Source organism: Microchirus variegatus, assembly GCF_963457635.1.
Source record: "Microchirus variegatus genome assembly, chromosome: 12".
Taxonomy (NCBI): Eukaryota; Metazoa; Chordata; class Actinopteri; order Pleuronectiformes; family Soleidae; genus Microchirus; species Microchirus variegatus.
The window spans coordinates 24,828,779-24,846,846 of NC_139813.1; the positions used below are offsets into that span (position 1 = coordinate 24,828,779).

The window sequence follows — 18,068 nt, forward strand, 5'->3', positions numbered from 1 at the left end:
CCTCTGTTGGCCATTGGGGGGCATGTCTGCTCTTTTTATTCCACCCCCACCCTCTTCAATCACCAGCCATGCATTTGTTAAAAGAACTCTAAACTGTAAAAGCATGTTCACTGTGTTTTCTCTTATTGTTGTTGTTGTTGTTGTTGTGTTTCTCGGCAGGATTTGATTGACAGGCTGATCTCGGTGGACTCGGACGCAAAGATTCACTCGCTCTTCCACTACGAGCAGTCTCACACGTTTGGCCTGAGGTGAGACTGGAAATTCTTCGTTTTTCATGTCGGTGTAGAAACACACGGACACACGCACACACACACACACACACACACACACACACACACACACACACACGCACACACACACACACACACACCGCTCTTCATACTGTGATTACCTGGCATTGAGAAGATGCATGGGTGAGAACACACGTCCTAGTTATTCTTGGGTATTTCCTCATGCTCATATATATACACGTATATACGTATATATATATATATATACATATATATATATATATAATATTTACTCAAAAAATACTGCAAAATAATTTGATTTGATTATTATGTTATCATCATTCATCTCATATAGTGTGGATATTGTTGACTATATATATATATATATATATACACTGTAAATACACTCTAAAATACCAAATTATCTACTGTTTATGTGTATTTATTGTATTACATGATCTTAAAATATACGTTATTATCGGCCACTTCCTGCCTGATATTACCTGGTTTATACTTTAATTCTTCTGCTTTTTAATGTTAAACGAAGTGTGTTATAAATTCTGTTATAACACAAATAATTAAGCTTAAAATGAAAAATTATGTCATATCTAATCGACCAATGAAATTGGACCAGTTCCTCATGAGTTTGGTGAGACTCAATCTCAACATTATGACTTTTTATCTGATAATTATGACTTTTTATCTGATAATTTTGACTTTTTATCTGATAATTTTGACTTTTTATCTCATATTTATGATTTTTTTGTATCCTATAATTTGACTTTACCTGATAATATCTACTTTTTATCTTATAATTTGACTTTATCTCATAATTATGAATTTTTATCTCATAATTATGACTTTTTATCTCTTAATTCCGACTTATTGAGGATATTTTGATTATCGAGGCTTAGTTTTTTTTCCGGTGGAAACGGGCTTCGAATTTTAAACTCTTAAAGTCTTTAAACGTGTAAACAACAGACAGGTGAAACATTCACTTCATCACAAGAATGGAATGAGTGGCTTAAATGAGAGCCCACCTGGCTTCACCTGACAACAATTAGACAGAAAGCTGATATCCGGGTCTAATTCTGACATAATTAATTGCGTGGGGGAGTCTGAGAGAATGAAACGAGATTGTGTTGTGATTAACGCCGGTGACGGAGCATATGGCTCCTCTTTTCAGTCGGCACTTAAAAAAAAAAAGCAGTTTAAATTAAAGTGTAAGTACGATGAGATTTATGATGATTTTATTATAGATTTTCTACCAAAAAAAATAAAATAAGAAATGCACGCTTGATATATTTTACAGAGCCTTTTTCCCCTCTCTCTGCAGGTGCTGGAGCACATATAACAGAGAGCTTACCTCGGGCTCTGACTCTGTCACTTTTAATGTCTCAGAATTCCTCTGGAGCTGAACAGTTGCTGCTCGGTGTCATTACCAGCAACACAAAATCAACCGTGCAGCTTTTTTCCCCACCCTACTTAACAAAAGCTCACAATTGGCTCTGGCAAAGCTGGCAGAGAGAAATGTGTTGACTGCAACAGGACCCTGCAAGACACAAAACAAGGCCAGAGTATGGAGGACAAAACCTGCCATAATAAGAAAAAACAAATAAATACAGGAATAAATAATTGCATACATAAATAAATAAATAAATAAATAAATAAATAAATGCATGAATGAATAAATAAATACAGAAATACATAAATTAATTAATTAATTAATTAATAAATGCATAAATAAATAAATGTAGTTGAACAGAAATGTAGAAATAAATGTAAAGCATTTATTTATTTACACTTTTATTCATTTATGCATTTATTTATTATTTTATTTCTGCATTTATTTATTCCTGTATTTATTTATTTATTAATTCCTGTGTTTATTTATTTATTAATTTATTTATTCCTGTATTTATTTATTATTATGGCAGGTTTCATCCTCCATACAAGAGGACTAAGACGAGTGCAAAAAGGGGTATTTATTTATATAAATAAATACTGGAATAAATAAATAAATGCATCCATCACCAATAAATAAATACAGGAATAAATAAATGAATGAATAAATAAAGGAATTAATAAATAAATAAATAAATAAATGTATTGCAATTATTATTAATATTATACAGAAATGCAGAAATAAATATAAAGCATTTATTTATTTACACTAATATTCATTTATGCATTTATTTATTCTTTTATTTATGCATTTATTCATTTATGCATTTATTTATTTATTAATTACAATATTTATTTATTAATTCCTGTATTTATTTATTTATTCCTGTATATATTTATTTATTTATTCCTGTATTTATTTATTTATTTATTTATTTATTTATTCCTGTATTTATTTATTATTATGGCATGTTTTGTCCTCCATACAAGAGGACTCAGACGAGTCCAAAACAGGGTTTTTTTTGTGCTACATTTACAGACTTATTGTGTGTGTTTTAACTTTAACGTTTTTGTCTCGTCTCGTCTCTGATTGTGTCGCTGTAGACTGCTCAGCGCGCCCTGCTGTAATCTGGACTCCTTCCTGCTGCTGGAGAGCCAGTACAACATCTGCTCCACGCTGCTGCGGAGTCAGAGGGAGAACGTCGCCGACGACGACGGGTAAACAACAAACACACAAAAAGAGTCTTACATTTTTTATTCTCCTCATGTTTATTTCCACAGAATATCATAAAAAAAAAACAAAAAAACCAACGTCATGCTGTTTTATTACTCGCGGTGCTTGATATGTGAGCCCGAGAGCATCATTTATCTGTAGCAGCACTGCGGTGCTTCTAAGTAAAGCTGGGAGAATGGAAACAGAAAGGGAAAACAATAATGTTTTATTGGTTTTTGGTGGTTTTCTAAGTGTTTGTTAGAAAAAACAAAACAATAACAAATTAAAAAACCGCCCACAAAACGGCACAAATGAGACAAAAAAGTACAGCGTCTTCTCACGGCTTTAATATTTAAAGAGTCTTTTTCGTTCCGTTCACGTAAACGTTTCAGACGTTTCCTTTGACCACTTTCACATCATTTCTCGAGAGCAGCCCAATATTAACCCGTCATCCATTTGCGAGTAATGGTCTAATCACATTGTATTATGTTACAGCAGCACGAGTAGAGCTATATTTCACTCGGCTACTCCAAACTCTGAAATACAGCACAAATACAATTTATCTCATAATTATGACTTTTTAATCTCATTATTATGACTTTTTAATCTCATAATTTCAACTTTTTATCACATAATTTCGACTTTATCTCATAATTATGACTTTTTTTATCTCATAGTTTCAACTTTTTATCACATAATTTCCACTTTTTATCTCATAATTATGACTTTTTATCTCATAATTTCAACTTTTGTCTCATAATTATGACTTTTTCACATTTCACGTAATTTTTACTACTCCAAACTTTGAAATACAACACAAATACAATTTATCTCATAATTATTTCTTTTTAATCTCATTATTATGACTTTTTATCTCATTTAGAATTTTTTTTATCTTTATTTTTTTTTATCTAATAATGAAAAAAAAAATAAAAAAATTGACTTTTTATCTCATAATTTCCACATTTTATCTGATAATTTTCTAGTTTTTTTTTTTCATAATTATGACATTTTATCTCATAATTTCAACCTTATGTCTCATAATTATGACTTTTTCATATTTCACTTAATTTCTAGAGAGGTCCAATATTGACCCGTTTTTCTAGTACATTGTATTGTATGTTACAGCAGCGCGAGCAGAGCTGCTCCAAACTCAGCACAAATACAATTTATCTCATCATTTTGACTTTTATCTCATAATTTCATAATTTTATCTCATAATCTCAACTTACTTTGAGGATATTTTGATCATCAAGGCTAAGTTTTACCTCTTTTTTATTAAACTGTATGTGGAGCAGCGTCGCAGTCACCGAACACGGGTTTGCCCTTACATTTTTATTTAACGCTAATGAGGATCCCCAAACTTTGCAGCCTCGCCGCGTCTAGACATTGTTAACAAGACAGCGTCCACAGCTCTGTGTGTGTGTTTTTTTTTTTGTTGCAATTTTAAAGGTACAATGTGCAGTCGGTGCTATACTGAGCTGACAGTCATTAAACCATCCTCTCCTTCCTGTCTACGTCTTTGAAAGAGAGCGAGCAAATGATCACATTTTCCAAAAAATTGTTCAACTATTCCTGAACTCGTGTCCTCGACTTTTCAGTCAAAGCGTGTTTCCTCTCTCTCTAGCAAGGAGTAAAAAGCTAAAAAGGGACTTTTAGACATTTCAATAGCTTCTGCATCAGGTGTGTTTAACTCCTAACATCGTCGTTTGCCGTCCTCGCCCTGATGCGACGGAGCAAAATAATCTTGTGCTCGGGACGAAAAATCGTTTTTTTTTCCTGCCTTGTCATAGTGAAATGAAATAAAGCAGAAAGACAGTGAGAGAGAAAAAGATGTTCAAGAGCCTCTCGCTCTGTATTATAATACAGGCTGACATTTCATTTGTCGTTCCATTTCCCTTCCTTGACCTTTCCTTTCATTTTCAAGTTTAATTTTTGTCATTTTCCAACTCTTTGAGCCTTAAATTCTTGTTTGGGTTTTACACCGTCACATCCAAATTCACCCAGACGACAACATACACAAACTTTTATCGCAAAAAAATGTAATGTAAATGGGGGAAAGAGGCTCTTGGAGTCCCTTTTTATGACCAATTTCAGGCCCCAAATGACCTCAGCTGTCCACAAAAGTGCCTCGTAATTGGAACATTCCCGATCTAATCTGAAATTTAAAATGGAAATCGCTCTCCTTTTCTTTTCTTAACCTCGCAGCAATAATATAGTCATGGCAGAATCAGACGAGGCTTAGTTTGATATGTAAACTTGAATGACCTCGTCACCCGGAGAGTGTACGGAAGCTAAAATGTTGATATAAACAAGTTTATATGCAGCTGTAGCTTTCTGGAAGTACAAAATAATCTTCATTAATGTTCTAAATATGCTACGAGACTGTGAAATAACGTTAAAGTCCATATAATTTGCTTTTATTAACAAAAGTGCTTGAAAATTGCTTGAAAAACTGACCCAAAAATAGCTTATTTAGCTGAACCGTAGATGGAGGAATAAATAAAGACTAAAAACCGGGTCTGGACCTTGCTTGTTTATGTTATAAAACACTTTTTTTTAGTTGTTTATAGCACATTTACACCTCTTTTAATGTGAAAGAAAGAGTGAAATGATTATTTTGAGTGTTTATATTGATTCAATATACCTGCGAGGTGCTGGAAAAGCCTTGGAAATAACCTTGAAAGTGCTTGAATTTGAGAGTAAGCTGCAGTACTGTATTTGCCTTAATAACAAAGTTTAATTTAAGAAGAAGAAGAAGCAGCAGTGATTTATGGCAGCCGTTTATGTTGTGGCCCAATTTAAATTAAAAATACCACACCGGATCATATATTTCCATATATTTTATTCATTTATATTATAAAAAGCCCTTTTTTTCCTAAATTCTGACTCGGTTTTGTATCGTGTCGGCTTTTAATCCACACGGAACCATCGTTTTGAGAGCCATAAAACGTTATTTTTAACCTCCGTCTGCCTGCAGGAAGTTCATCGTCGACAGTTTGTCCGTGGAGAGGAATCACGTGCTCGTCCGCGTCGGCGTGGTGGGCGGTCCGTCGGAGAGGCGGCTTCCTCCTCGAGCGCTGCAACAGGTCAGATTCCCTCAAGTCTTTTCGGAAACGGCCTTATTGTCGGCTGTAAAAAAAAGACCTTTACGCTCTTGTTTCCTATAGATTCAGTGACAACGGGGACATGACTGCGTATTTACATGTGTTATTTATGTTTTAAAAGCATAAAAAAACACCCACATGTAATACAGGATTCTTTTATCTTCTCGCTCCAGGGTGACGATCCTTATCCGTGGCCCATGTTTTCCAGCTACCCTCCGCCTCCCTGCTACACGCTGAAGCCACCAAAGATCCTCCATAACTCACAGGGTATGAGTTGAAGACGATATTGACCGGTGCGTTGCTGGGATTTCGTTTATTTCAATCAAAATATCTTTTTTTTCGTACACAGACGCCGAGTTTGCCGCGTTTCTGGCCTCGGCTAACGACGCAACGAGCGGCGAGAGCTGGATGGCGACGTGTCGGCGGCTGTACTGCAGAGTCATGACCTCGAAACCCGCCGTCGTCGCCGGACACGGTGAGATGAGACGGACTCTTACATGTCACACAATGTAGGATTTCAACGAATGAATGAATGAATGAAGCCTGAGAACTTCTGCTTTTGGCTCCGTGCCGCAAAAAGAAACTACACAAATTGGACTTTACAGCAACACATAAACCCAACAATGCGGCAAAAGTGAACGTGACGGGCCCGGATTCGACTTGTTTAAAGCTCGCTGCGTGCTCTAAATCCACGGAGAATCCAGCGCTGCATATTGCAAAACTCGACAGACTGAACGCATTTGATCCGTCTTGATATTTCATAGCAGCGATTCTCCTCCGCTGTCTCTCTGGATCTGCGAGGATCCGGTCAGATTTACTCCGTTCTCCCCATCTCAGCCTGTCTCTGACTGTGTTTAAACACCACCCTCACTTTTATGATGAAAACAGCCGGAGCAGAGACGAGTTCTCTGACATATAGCCTGATTTATGTGCTGTCTAATGTATGTATATATACGTCGATAGAGCCCCGGTAGCTGACATCACACAAACCCCGGTAACGTCCTCTGGCAGGAAACGATGCTTTTCAATTCTTTAGACGTATATATGGTGATCGATCACCGCTATGAAACGTGCTCACAGTGTGCAGAAGAAGAAAAAAAATTGAGCTAAAAAATATCTACGGTTTGTAAAACAGCGTTAGAAACAATGAAATCGCCTATAATTCTGCTATAACGACAAATAACGAAGCTTTAAATGAAAGACGTGTCTTCTTTTTAACATAATTTCATCAATTCCACATATTTCTTAATCAATATATAACATTTATTTTGTAATAATTAGTGTTTTTGACCAGGAAAAACCAGTAAAAAGACATAAATATCCGTATATTAGGATCATAAGTGTCTCTCTCATTGACACGCATTGGCTCACAGAGAGCGATTAAGCGATCAATAGCTCGTGGAGATGAGAGGTATTGAACATTACAAACACTTGTAGTCGCGAGTGTTTCTGACGGGGCGGAGATAGCGGAGTTAATCATTTTTGTCTCGCAGCTGAACGGATGGAACACAATCAAACGCACAAGCGTTAATCACTGCGTCGCCGAGTGAAAATGTTCAATAAACTGCCGGGGAAGCTTTTAAAAGTTAATTTGGCAGACGGCTCATAAAAAGGTACAATATTCCTTCTGTGAATGTTTCCTAAAAAAAAGTGGGTTTTTGTGTGTGCGTGATTAACGACGCGGCGGCGGGTAAATTAATCTCGATCATCACGGCCTTTTTTTTTTCCCAGTGAAAAGCCGTAAATGAGCAGCGCGACGCGGCCCGATGGTTCAACAGTGTTCCCATGAAAGGAGGCAATCACGCTACAGCACGTGCATTAATGACAGCCCTCAAAAACCCGCTCTCCGCTGTTTACCGCAGGCAGGCGTCGCGGCGCCCGTCAATAGCGGTGATGAGCTTTTAAAAAGGTTCACGGACGAGGTTACGAGCGTGAGCGTGAGGGTGAGGGTGCACCTGCAGCACAAGAGACGATTCTGTTAAATACAGCTCGTCATTTGAAATCATCTACTCTTTCCCAACAACCAAGCCTTGGTACGGTATAACGCTGTTTAACTGACTCTATAGAGCTCAGGGTTAGGGTTAGGGTTAGGGTCAGGGTTGGGGTTAGGGTTAGGGTTAGGGTCAGGGTTGGGGTTAGGGTTCGGCTTCGTCGGTCCCTGTGAACCACCATGTTGGCAGGCAAACATGAACAGGACCAAAGCTGGATTCAACCCGTCACTGCACATTTTAGATCCATGGAGATCAACCAATAGATCGCAAACTTGACCACGGCCCCGTACCAATAACTCCCCGAACCCTACATTTTTTACCTAACCCTAAATTTTGCGTGTTCACGTGTATGGGGGAGCAAGGGGAAATGCGATTTTCCCTATATATATATGTATATATATATATATAATCAACCCTCAAAAGGTAGTGGGCTCTGATGCGGGCTTAAAAAGAAGTGGAAGATGAAATTACCCATGATGCTTTGCAAATTCAGAGAGCCGGCTGATATTTTTCAAATAAAGATGGCGGCCACATCTGCCCAGGAACATTTTCGTTGTGATCTATTTTCGCACAAAAAGCACGTTACAACAATGTCGAATTGTGTTGGAATATGTTGGTTTGATAAACGTCCAAAGGACCGTTGAGATTTGAACACTAATGTCAGAAAATAAGTGACATTTATGAAAGCAGCTAGCTAACTAGAAGACACTTAAAAAGAAGACACTTCTTTGATTTAAAGCTTCGTTATTTGTCGTTATAGCAGAATTATAGGCGATTTATATTGTTTCTAACGCACGTAAACGTCCTTTTTTATAAACCGTAGAAATTTTTTAGCTCAAAATTAGAACATTTCACCTTGATGTTGCAATAAAGACATCCATGAATATATTTCACAGAATTTCAAAGTAAAAGCACTTGTTTTGATACGGAACGACGTGCTCTTCACTATATATGCTGCTAAATAAATAAATATATAGATTTATAGTTCTTTTTCCTGGTTTTTGTTGGTGAAAAACACTAAATATTATACAATAAATTATATATATTGATTAAGAAATATGTGGAATTTATGAAATTATGTTAAAAAGAAGACACTTCTTTGATTTAAGAGTTGGTTATTTGTGTTATAGCAGAATTATAGGCATTTTCATTCTTTCTAACGCACATAAACGTCTTTTTTATAAACCTTAGATATTTTTTAGCTCATAATTAGAATATAATATTCCATCTTGATGTCGCAATAAAGACATCAATGAAGATATTTCACAGAATTTCAAAATAAAAGCACTTCACGATTAAAAAAACATATTTATGCTGCAAAATAAATCAATTATTGTCGGAAACGGAGACATAAATCTCAAGGTAATTAATAATAATAACGTGGACGATTGCAGTTAAAACACCAAACAAGCTTTTATGCATGTAATTCAATGTTGTATATACAGGTTATCACTAACAACTACTTAACATATAAGGGTTTTTTTTTATTTATGTGATTTAATTCTCTTTTTTTAATGTTGACTGTTAAGTTTTCATCCTCTGGTAACATGTGAAGAGACTTTTAAGTGTGAGGCTTGATATTTATTATAGATTTAAGGTGATTCACGCTGTTATAAGTACATAAAGTGGACTAAAGGGCTTAATATGTCAAAAGTACTTTAAGTGGACTAAAAGTGCTGTTATCATCCGAAGTGCAAATTAAAATGTACTTAGAGGTAAAAACCTAATGTATATGTGAAATTATATTATTATTACATTACATTATCATTATGAGAGTAGGATATGTTTATTTTATGCTCTTATTTTAAGTTTTTTAATGTGTAAAAAGCAGCTGAGGACCAATAAGTGTTGCCGCATTGTTCTTTATTCAGCCAATTTTCTTCCTCTATCTTTATATATGATAAAATACAAGTCTAAATTTAAATGACACTTTATTCAAATTGCATTTTATGCCCGTTTATCAAGCTACTGCAAGCGAAAATGTGAACAATAACCTGCGAAAAATCAGCGATCGACATCAACCACTTATTACTATAATATGAAAACATTTAATATTGTAAGATTTATTACACTGTACCAGGAAAAACACTTAATAATAACGTAAAAAATAATAATATTAATTGAATTAAGGACATAAGTCAGAAAATATGCTGCCAAATCATTTAAAACACACATTACATAGAAGGTTTTATTCCATTTTACCCCCCCAGGCCATCCATGAAAGCACACTATATATATATTTAGGATTTTTTTTTTTTTACAATGAATTACTGTAAAATAAGCCTCAGGTTAAGTGGCAAAATGTCAATTATTCCACAAAAATGGCAGCGTCAGCAGCTCCTGTTTCTCCTGAGCGGCTGTGATGAATCCTTGAGCCTGTTACTGTATCATCACTACATATATTTAAATATATATATATATATATATGTGAGAGTTTATTCGGGGTCACTGAGACGCAGTGAAGCCGTAAATTGAGCGGCTGCACATTTGCAAACCCGCGGTGATGATATTGCCGTACCTGAGCTTCTCGCGGCAGCCGAACCGCGAACCTTCGTAAACACTTGCACTCTCAGTGTGACGAGTGAATCTGTGTCTGGTCTGTTTTCATGTGTGATAATAAATAATAATAATAATAATAATAAACGTAGGACGAACACAGACTGTAGTGTTGCATCAATGTTGTTTGTGTTTTGTTCCCTCCTCAGCGCTGGCTGACCTTCTGGACAAGGCCGTGGCTCACCTGAGCAGCTCCACCACCACAGAGTGTTTCTTCTCTCCGGCTCAGTACAAAGGTCAGTGCAGAGCTGTAACATTTCCAGGTTTTTATTTCTAACGGGACGGTGGGAGACAAAGACGGGATCACACTGTGGATCAGTGGGAATTTTGGCTTCAATCTGCTTTCTTTGTCCCACGGACAATATTTCATCTTTAATCCTCATATAACTAACTGACCTTTTTCCTCCTCATCTAAACTGTTCATTATTGTACAGCGGGTTCCCAAGTCCCCATAATAAGACCCTTACCTTAACCATCACAACCAAACCAGACTTGTAAACCAAGTCTTTTTCTGGTGGTTTTCTGGTGTTTTACTGGTGTTTTATTGGTGGTTTTCTAGTGTTTTACTGGTAGATTTTTAGTGTTTTCATGATATTTTACTGGTGGTTTTCTGGTGTTTTCTGATGGTTTTCTGGTGTTTTCTGATGGTTTTCTGGTGTTTTCTGATGGTTTTCTGCTGTTTTCTGATGGTTTTCTGCTGTTTTACTGGTGTTTAACTGGTGGTTTTCCGCTGTTTTACTGGTGGTTTCCTGGTGTTTTACTGGTGGTTTTCTGCTGTTTTACTGTTGGTTTTCTGGTGGTTTTCTGGTGTTTTACTGGTGGTTTTCTGGTGTTTTCATGGTGGTTTTCTGGTGTTTTACTGGTGGTTTTCTGGTGTTTTACTGGTGGTTTTCTGGTGTTTTACTGGTGTTTTACTGGTGGTTTTCTGATGGTTTTCTGGTGTTTTTTGCTGGTGGTTTTCTGATGTCTTACTGGTGGTTTTCTGGCGTTTTACTGGTGGTTTTCTGGTGTTTTCATGGTGGTTTTCTGATGGTTTTCTGGTGTTTTACCGGTGGTTTTCTGATGGTTTTACTGGTGTTTTACTGGTGGTTTTCTGGTGGTTTTCCGGTGTTTTACTGGTGGTTTTCTGGTGTTTTACTGGTGTTTTTACTGGTGTTTTACTGGTGGTTTTCTGGTATTTTACTGGTGGTATTATGGTGTTTAAATGGTGGTTTTCTGACGGTGTTCTAGTTTTTTACTGGTGGATTTTTGGTGTTTTCATGGTATTTAACTGGTGGTTTTGAAATGGTTTACTGGTGTTTTCATGGTAATTCACTGGTGGTTTTCTGGTGTTTTCATAATGTTTACCCAGTGGTTTTACTCGTGTCTTCCTGTTGTTTTTCTGGCGTTTAGATTGAACTGTGACATTTTGGACAGAACCTTCACCTTCACAACAAACCTTCACCCAATTCTAACCCTAAAACCAAGTCTTTGCCCCCAAAACATTGACAGAATGTGAGCACCAGTCAAACGACAAACTTACTTATCGGGGAAAACGTTGATGTCATAATCCCACCACGATATATGGATATATAGGTCAAGAATGATCTGCTAGAAACGGTAGTAACGGAAAAGACTGTATAGTAGTAAAGTAGAAATATATTGTTCTACAAAGGTGATCTGTATTTAAGGCGAACCACGCTGGTAGTAATCCAAGCACAGATTATTAAACAGGTTATAAAGCCCCTCAGAGTCTACAAATGTGTTTTTATTTGGTCTTTAAAGTAGATTTGATGAACACGACTTGACCTCGACTGCAACTTTATCTTAATCTTTATACCTCCACCGATCAGAGGAGACTTTTTTTTATTTTTATCAAGACACCGCAGGGGGAAAAAGGGGTTAGTCAGGTGTTTCTGAGCGGACTTCTGACTCAGCACGTTGGTATCAGAAGGTCTGAAGGACTAATCCCTCTGGCAAGATGTCAGACGACTCGGGGATGGAAGGGAAAAGGGAAAAAAGTGTTGCTGGAACTTAAAGGGATTTTGTGTGTTAGCTGATGTGGACGCGAGGACTTCCTGTCAGGGTTGCGTTGTCGTATCTCTTGAGGACGGGAAGACAGCTGGGCCGATAAATAAATAAATAAATAAATAAATAAAGCAGCTCACTTTAATTTCCAGAGCTGTTTTTATTTATTTTCTCTTTTTTTTTATTAACCCCAGGATAAAACTGTGTTATGTTTACCAAATGAAAGAAATTAATGATTTCAAGTAGACTGCCTTTGTTTGGTCGCCAGCGGGGAAAAAAAAAAAAGAGAACCTGATCACACTGAGAAAGAAACGCTGCTAATTAGTAAATATTCAAAATCTTCAAGAAAAGAAGAAAGTGAGGAACTTTTATGAAACAAAATAATAAGTATGTGAACCAGATCACACAATTGTCATCACAGGACAAGAGAAAAAGGTGTTTTTGAGCGTAAATCCCAGGTTTAAACCGATATTTGAGCAAAAGAATGTTTAATTCGTCATATGAATGAAAATAAGTAACAATTTTATAGGATTTAATCAGACTTGTTCACCAATAAACTGTACTTTTATTATTACTCTTATTTACTGGTATTTTCACGGTGTTTTACTGGTGGTTTTCTACTGTTTTCATAGTGTTTTCATGGTTTACTGGTTGTTTTCTGACGGTTTTCTGATGGTTTTCTGGTGTTTTACAGGTGTTTTACTGGTGGTTTTCATGGTGTTTTCATGGCGTTTTACTGGTGTTTTACTGGTGTTTTACTAGTGTGTTACTGGTGTTTTCATAGTATTTGCTGGTGGTTTAACTGGTGTTTGCATGGTGTTTTGCTGGTGTTTTCATAGTGTTTTACTGGTGTTTTTTAATGGTGTTTTACTGGTGTTTTACTGGTGTTTTCATAGTGTTTTACTGGTGTTTTACTGGTGGTTTACTGGCGTTTTCATAGTGTTTTACTGGTGGTTTACTGTGTTTTCATTGTGTTTTTATGGTGTTTTACTGGTGGTTTTCATGGTGTTTTCATGGTGTTTTAATGGTGTTTTACTGGCGTTTTCATAGTGTTTTACTGGTGGTTTACTGGTGTTTTACTGGTGGTTTACTGGCGTTTTCATAGTGTTTTACTGGTGGTTTAACTGGTGTTTGCATGGTGTTTTGCTGGTGTTTTCATAGTGTTTTACTGGTGTTTTCATGGTGTTTTGCTGTTTTTTTGCCGGTGTTTTGCTGGTGTTTTGCTGGTGGTTTACTGGCGGTTTTCATGGTATTTTACTTGCGTTTTCATGGTGTTTTACTGCTGCTTAACTGGTGGTTTACTGGTGTTTTCCTGATGCTTTACTGATGCAGGGTCTCCAAAAAGTCGCACCTTGCAGTCCAGTAAACATAAGACTTTTTCACCCATGTGATGATATATAAGTGTCAAAATGTATTATTTTTAATCAGAATATCAATAAATGTAAACATTAAATCAGGTATAAGACATTCTACATTCAGATGTTTTCATCTATATTACATAAAAAAGCTATTGGGTGACAGGGAAACTCTAAAAGCTCTAAAACAGTCTATTCATCACGGGGCAGAATCATTGTTTTACATTAAATCCAAGCTTTTAACACTCGGTAAAGTGGGTTTATTTATGCCGGAGCACTTAAATGGCAAAGAGAGAAAGAGACTGCACTTATGCGACTTGTTTTTCTAGTCTAATGGAGCACAGAGTGTTTTACAGCAACGCATTGTTCACACACACGCTCACACACACACACACACACACACACACACACACACACACACACACACATAGAGGTGATGTAACTGTCAGATACGTACAGTAGATTCAAGCCTGAAGGGAAAACACGCAACACACGTTTCCTCCTCCAAATATGAGAAATAATGTGAAACTAGGGACGAAAAACTCAGGATCATGTTCATAATCTGTCAATCTGATGATTGTTTTGTCTGAAAAACGTCGATCGTTGTTTCCCCAAGCGTCAAAAAACCTTGATGATGATTTGTTTCATTATATGGAGCAAATAGAAATAGAAATATTCACATTTAAGAAGTCGAAAAATCAAATAACTTGGTTTAATTATTGAATAAAAGACTAAAGACCAATGAATCATTGCAGACTTATGTGAAACTCAGTAACTCTAATGATTATTTTCATAAGTGATTCATCTGTCCTTTGTTTTCTCCAGTCATTTGTTGTTCGCTTCAGTAAATGTTGAAAAATGTCAATCGTTTTTTTCCTCCAAACTGAAAAAACATTAACATTTAAAGATATCTTCGATTATATGGAGTAAAGAAAATATTCACATTCAAGAAGCTGAAAAATCAGTTTTTCCTTTAATAATTCTTCTTTAGGCCTTCACCTAACGATTATTTTTATAATTTCTTCTTGAAAAATGTGTTGTTTTGTCCAAAACATGTTGGAAAATGTTCAATTTTAATGGTTTTCGGTGTTATAGGGAGCTCAAAAACGCCCAAATCAGACGTGCCACTCTTTTTATTTTAAGAACTACTTTAAGAATTGATTCATCTGTCCATTGTTTTCCCCGAAACATGTGATGTTCAGTCCAGAAAATGTTGGAAAATGTTGAAAAACGTTGATTGGTGTTTCCCAAAAGTCAAAATGTGTCACTTTTAATGATTATTTGTCATTCGGAGCAAAGAAACCAGAAAATATTCACATTGACGAAGCTGAAAAATCAGTTTTTCCTTCAATAATTCTTCTTTAGGGCGATTATTTTCATAAATATGTTGGAAAATGTACAATTTTAATGGTTTTCTTTGTTATACGGAGCTCAAAAACACTCAAAATGATCAAAATCAGTGAAGAGGACTGATTTATATTGATATTGACTTTATTGCGACGAAGCTACTTCATTTATCAGCTGCTTAATTTGCCACGTGACAGTCGCCCCCTGCAGTTATTCCATCAATCAATAACACACTGGATTATTCTCTAACGTGACATAAACCCGTTAAATGTACCTGCCTCCGTAATCGTGAGGGAAACGTTCTCCACGCTCCGGCTTTAGTGTCTGAATAACGCGATCCATTACTTGTTCGATGGGCTTTGTAAACGCGCGCGTTTGTTATCTTATAACGGCACAAACCTCCGAAGACGAGCGCGGTTTACGGAGGATTTTACGAGAGTTAAAGAAGACGTAGTGCCACATCAGCCGTTACAGTTCACCCTCTCACCACATGGGCCCAGTGGACAAAAAAGGAAACCTGTCACAGGCCTTGTTGAATCCTGCCTTCTGCCCCCATACTGTGTGTGGGGGGAGCGTTTGATTGACGTTTACAGTGTCCGCCGCGCCGCCCTTCCTCGAGTGCTCCCATTGTGTGGAGAGAGTGTGGAGTCGTTTGCCCTAGTATTAACCTCTGTCAGCTCCATGTTGTGGCCACGCGTCCGCTCCACAATCTCGTTCCTTTGGAAAATTGCTCGACCAGAAAGAAAGCACATTTTTCAAAGCCCCAGGGGGCGACGACGACGACCTCCCTCCCCTCTCTTTCATCGACGATCTAAATATATACGTACGGTACAGTACGTGTGGTGTCTTGTCTCCAGGTGAAGGGTGAAAATACCTGGAAAAAATCTTGTTTTCTTGCCACTCAGATCTAAAAATGTCAAATAATTCATATTGTGCACACAATATATTGTACGCAGACATGTTTCTGCATGATACAGTTATTATATCTTGTGTATTTTTTTACCCCACCACTGGAAACCGAAGTGTCTACATCGTTTTTTCTCTCCCGCAACCAAACAAACCCCATAGAGAAAATCAGCATTTTTAGCCCAGGAACGCTGGAGTCGCTAATGCACCGCCGCTGCCTTTAGTAAGATTAAACGTGTCATCTTGTGATGACTTCGGTGTTTAAAATTTCTTGCCTCGGGTTTTTACGCAAGTGACACAAACCCAACTAACTAGGCTGCAGTAGAGCAGCGCCGCCTGTGTCTCTGTGTGCTAATAATGTGTATTTTTTTATATGGGGTTTGGTGTGAAGAGAGACTGAGTTTTAACTACAGGTTTAAAGTGGAAAGATAAACTGCTGAAAAGCTAGAAAAAATGATGAAATATTGATATATTTAGTGCTGGGCGCGCTAATTAATGACTCCCTATTGTTAAAATTAGTCTCTAAAATAACTATGTTTTCGTGCTGCAGCACCAGAGTCCAGGCACCGTTTACCAGTAAGCTCCGTTACCTGCGTTAGCTCCTTTAGTGCCGTTAGCGCGCCTACAGTTGAACTGGAGCGGCCTGTTTATTAAACGAAGAAAAGAGCAGCGCTACAAATAACTAGCATACCTGTGTACTGCGTATGCGTGCCTCTGTTTTTAAAGTTTAGCGTGACTTTAGAGACTCATTTTAACAATCGGGAGTCACGTAAACATGATGTCGAGGGCGAGTTTTAACTACAGGTTTAAAACGGAAAGAAAAACTGCTGAAAAGCTAGAAAAAATGATGAAATATTGAAATATTTAGTGTTGTGCACGTGAACGACGTCAACGTTAGCACGCGGCGCATCTCCACGACAACAAACCGGAAAAAGATGCGCGTGACATCATGTTTACGCGACTCCTGATTGTAAAAATGAGTCTCTGCACCGGAGTCCAGGCGCCGTTTGCCAGTTAGCTCCGTTAGCTGCTTTAGCTCCTTTAGCATCGTTAGCGCGCCTACAGTCGACCTGGAGCGGCCTGTTTATTAAACGAAGAAAAGAGCAGCGCTACAAATAACTAGCGTACCTGCGTACGGCGTATGCGTGCCTCTGTTTTTAAAGTTTAGCGTGACTTTAGAGACTCATTTTAACAATCGGGAGTCACGTAAACATGACGTTGAGAGCGAGTTTTAACTACAGGTTTAAACTGGAAAGAAAAACTGTTGAAAAGCTTGAGACAATTATGAAATATTGAAATATTCAGTGCTAAATAAAATGATTCACAGCACCAGGCGCCGTTTGCCAGTTAGCTCCGTTAGCTGCATTAGCTCCTTTAGCTCCTTTAGCGCCGTTAGTGCGCCTACAGTGGAACTGGAGCGGTCTGTTTATTATTAAACGAAAAGAGCAGCGCTACAAATAACCAAATAAGCGTATGTGTTCCTTAGCGTTGCTTTAGAGACTCATCGTGACAATCTCAAACATGACGTCACGCGCGTCTTTTTCCGGTCAGTCGTCATGGAAACGCGACAACATTGACGCCATTAACCGTTATATCACTTTTGAGACACAGAGTGTGGCTACTTCGTGTCACCGCTAATATTTTTGACCAGCGGATGGCTGTCGTCTGTATTAGTCGTCGAGAAACAGAAACTCGAAGAACTGTGGAGCAGAGGACGCCGTTTCGTTTGCGTCCATGGTTGGTCCATGCGTGAGCTCCTCAACAGGGCAATCACAGCCACGTCTCTCTCTCTCTCATCATCAACAGACGCCTATGGACAGCCGTCGACCGCTCGACTGCACACATTTTGAGGACGCGCTCGAGCGTGCCCGGCTCACTGTTGTTATTCCCTCGTAATGGGCCTCGTAAACAACGGTTCGCTCTCTCTCTCTCGAGTCGCTAATTCCTCGTAG

General features: G+C 37.6%; 1 protein-coding gene across 1 annotated transcript in view; it reads left to right on the top strand.

Moving 5' to 3' along the window:
• tbc1d32 (TBC1 domain family, member 32) overlaps nucleotides 1-18,068 on the top strand; it is a gene marked incomplete at both ends in the record, with an annotated part of 70,867 nt that overhangs the window by 25,784 nt on the left and 27,015 nt on the right. The window contains 6 exons of the mRNA XM_083898620.1: nucleotides 160-248; nucleotides 2,739-2,852; nucleotides 5,828-5,936; nucleotides 6,128-6,221; nucleotides 6,304-6,429; nucleotides 10,651-10,737. Coding sequence (XP_083754746.1) covers nucleotides 160-248; nucleotides 2,739-2,852; nucleotides 5,828-5,936; nucleotides 6,128-6,221; nucleotides 6,304-6,429; nucleotides 10,651-10,737 — 619 coding nt within the window. The remainder of the gene's footprint in view (nucleotides 1-159; nucleotides 249-2,738; nucleotides 2,853-5,827; nucleotides 5,937-6,127; nucleotides 6,222-6,303; nucleotides 6,430-10,650; nucleotides 10,738-18,068) is intronic.